We start from the raw sequence: 1,440 nt of genomic DNA, 5'->3' as shown, positions 1-1,440 counted from the left end.
CCCGTGAGCCTAGACTGTGGCCACAACTTCTGCCAAGCCTGCATCACTGCAAACCAGAAGATGTCCACAGTAGTCCAAGAAGGGGAGGGCAGCTGCCCTGTGTGCCTAATCCGATACCAGATTGAGAATCTGCGGCCTAGTCGGTATTTGGCCAACATAGTTGAGATGCTCAGGGAGGCGAAGTTGAGTCCAGAGGAGGGGCAGAAGGTAGATCACTGTGTATGCCATGGAGAGAAACTCCGGCTCTTCTGTAAGGAAGATGGTAAGATCATTTGCTGGCTCTGTGAGCGGTCTCCGGAGCACCGAGGTCACCACACATTCCTCACAGAGGAGGTTGTCCAGGAGTATCAGGTAAGAAAAAGGATAAAGAAAAGATGGGAGAGAAAATGGAATCTGATGGGCAATCTCCACATTGCATTCTCCTTTAAATACCTGTGACCATAAACCCAAGCCCTGAGATTTCTTTCCATTCCTTTCTTACCTTCCGAGGCCTGAAGGACACCTCTGTGCAGTCTACCCAATTACAAAAGAATAAACCTAGAATACACAAACTTAGACAGAAGTAAATGGTTGTTCTATATGTGTAGCAATTTAGTGCCCAAGAGAAGCTCTGATTACCTCCTTCGGCAGGAGAATACCTGGAGTGGGTTGAGATATAATTTCTTGCTGCAGAATCAGATTCTTCTTCCAGGACAAAAAGCATCAGTGTATTTGTGATAGGATGGTGACTCGTAATACTTGAAACTTAAAGAACAAGAAAACATTCACTATCTCAGGTTTTCTTCCGAGTTATAAATTCTACTTGCTGCTCCACAGTTTCTAGAAAGTCCAGTCTTTTTCTGAGATCAACCTGATTTGTTCCATGTTTATTCTCTATCCAGACGCAGAGAAAATTCCCAGCTTGACCCTGGTGTGACTTTTTTCTCACAGGAAAAGCTCCAGGCAGCTCTGGAGAAGCTGAAGCAGCAGCAGCAGGAAGCTGAGAAGTTAGAAGCTGACATCCAAGCAGAGAGAACTTCCTGGAAGGCAGGTGGAGACACTCCTGAGGGAGTTAGCCAAAAATCTGGGCAGGACCTGAGGAAGGAGCCCCCTTTCTCTATTCAGCCAGTCAATAATGAAGTCATTTGATTAGTGATACTCCTGTTCTTCCTCCTTTCCCCAATGGGGGTGGAGTCTGGAGAGTGAATATGTCACAAATGATACAGCTATTTGGAGGGTGCTATTCACATGGAGGGACTCTCTGGTCCGGATGGCTGTTGAATCCTGTGCCCCATTCCTGTGGTCTTTTTTGAGCCTGTGACTCTTTGGGGGAAAGACATTTGGCAATGACTCACGGTTCTGTCCTGCATGTCCCAACTTGAGCAGAGGTTTCCGGGGGTGGCATTAGGAGTACTGTGGACATGCATGTGTGTCCTGGACACCTGAGTGAAAGCTCAGCCA

At 47.0% G+C, this 1,440-nt stretch overlaps 1 protein-coding gene across 1 annotated transcript in view; it reads left to right on the top strand.

Annotated features, from left to right (window-relative positions):
- LOC103609157 (tripartite motif-containing protein 5-like) overlaps nt 1-1,440 on the top strand; it is a gene marked incomplete at its 3' end in the record, with an annotated part of 36,471 nt that overhangs the window by 33,446 nt on the left and 1,585 nt on the right. Inside the window, exons 3-4 of the mRNA XM_008593509.1 lie at nt 1-351; nt 931-1,026. Coding sequence (XP_008591731.1) covers nt 1-351; nt 931-1,026 — 447 coding nt within the window. The remainder of the gene's footprint in view (nt 352-930; nt 1,027-1,440) is intronic.

This window comes from Galeopterus variegatus, unplaced genomic scaffold (assembly GCF_000696425.1).
Source record: "Galeopterus variegatus unplaced genomic scaffold, G_variegatus-3.0.2 Scaffold9273, whole genome shotgun sequence".
Classification (NCBI taxonomy): domain Eukaryota; kingdom Metazoa; phylum Chordata; class Mammalia; order Dermoptera; family Cynocephalidae; genus Galeopterus; species Galeopterus variegatus.
The sequence above is the reverse complement of the archived record's forward strand: the minus strand, read 5'-3'. Positions and strand labels throughout refer to the sequence as shown.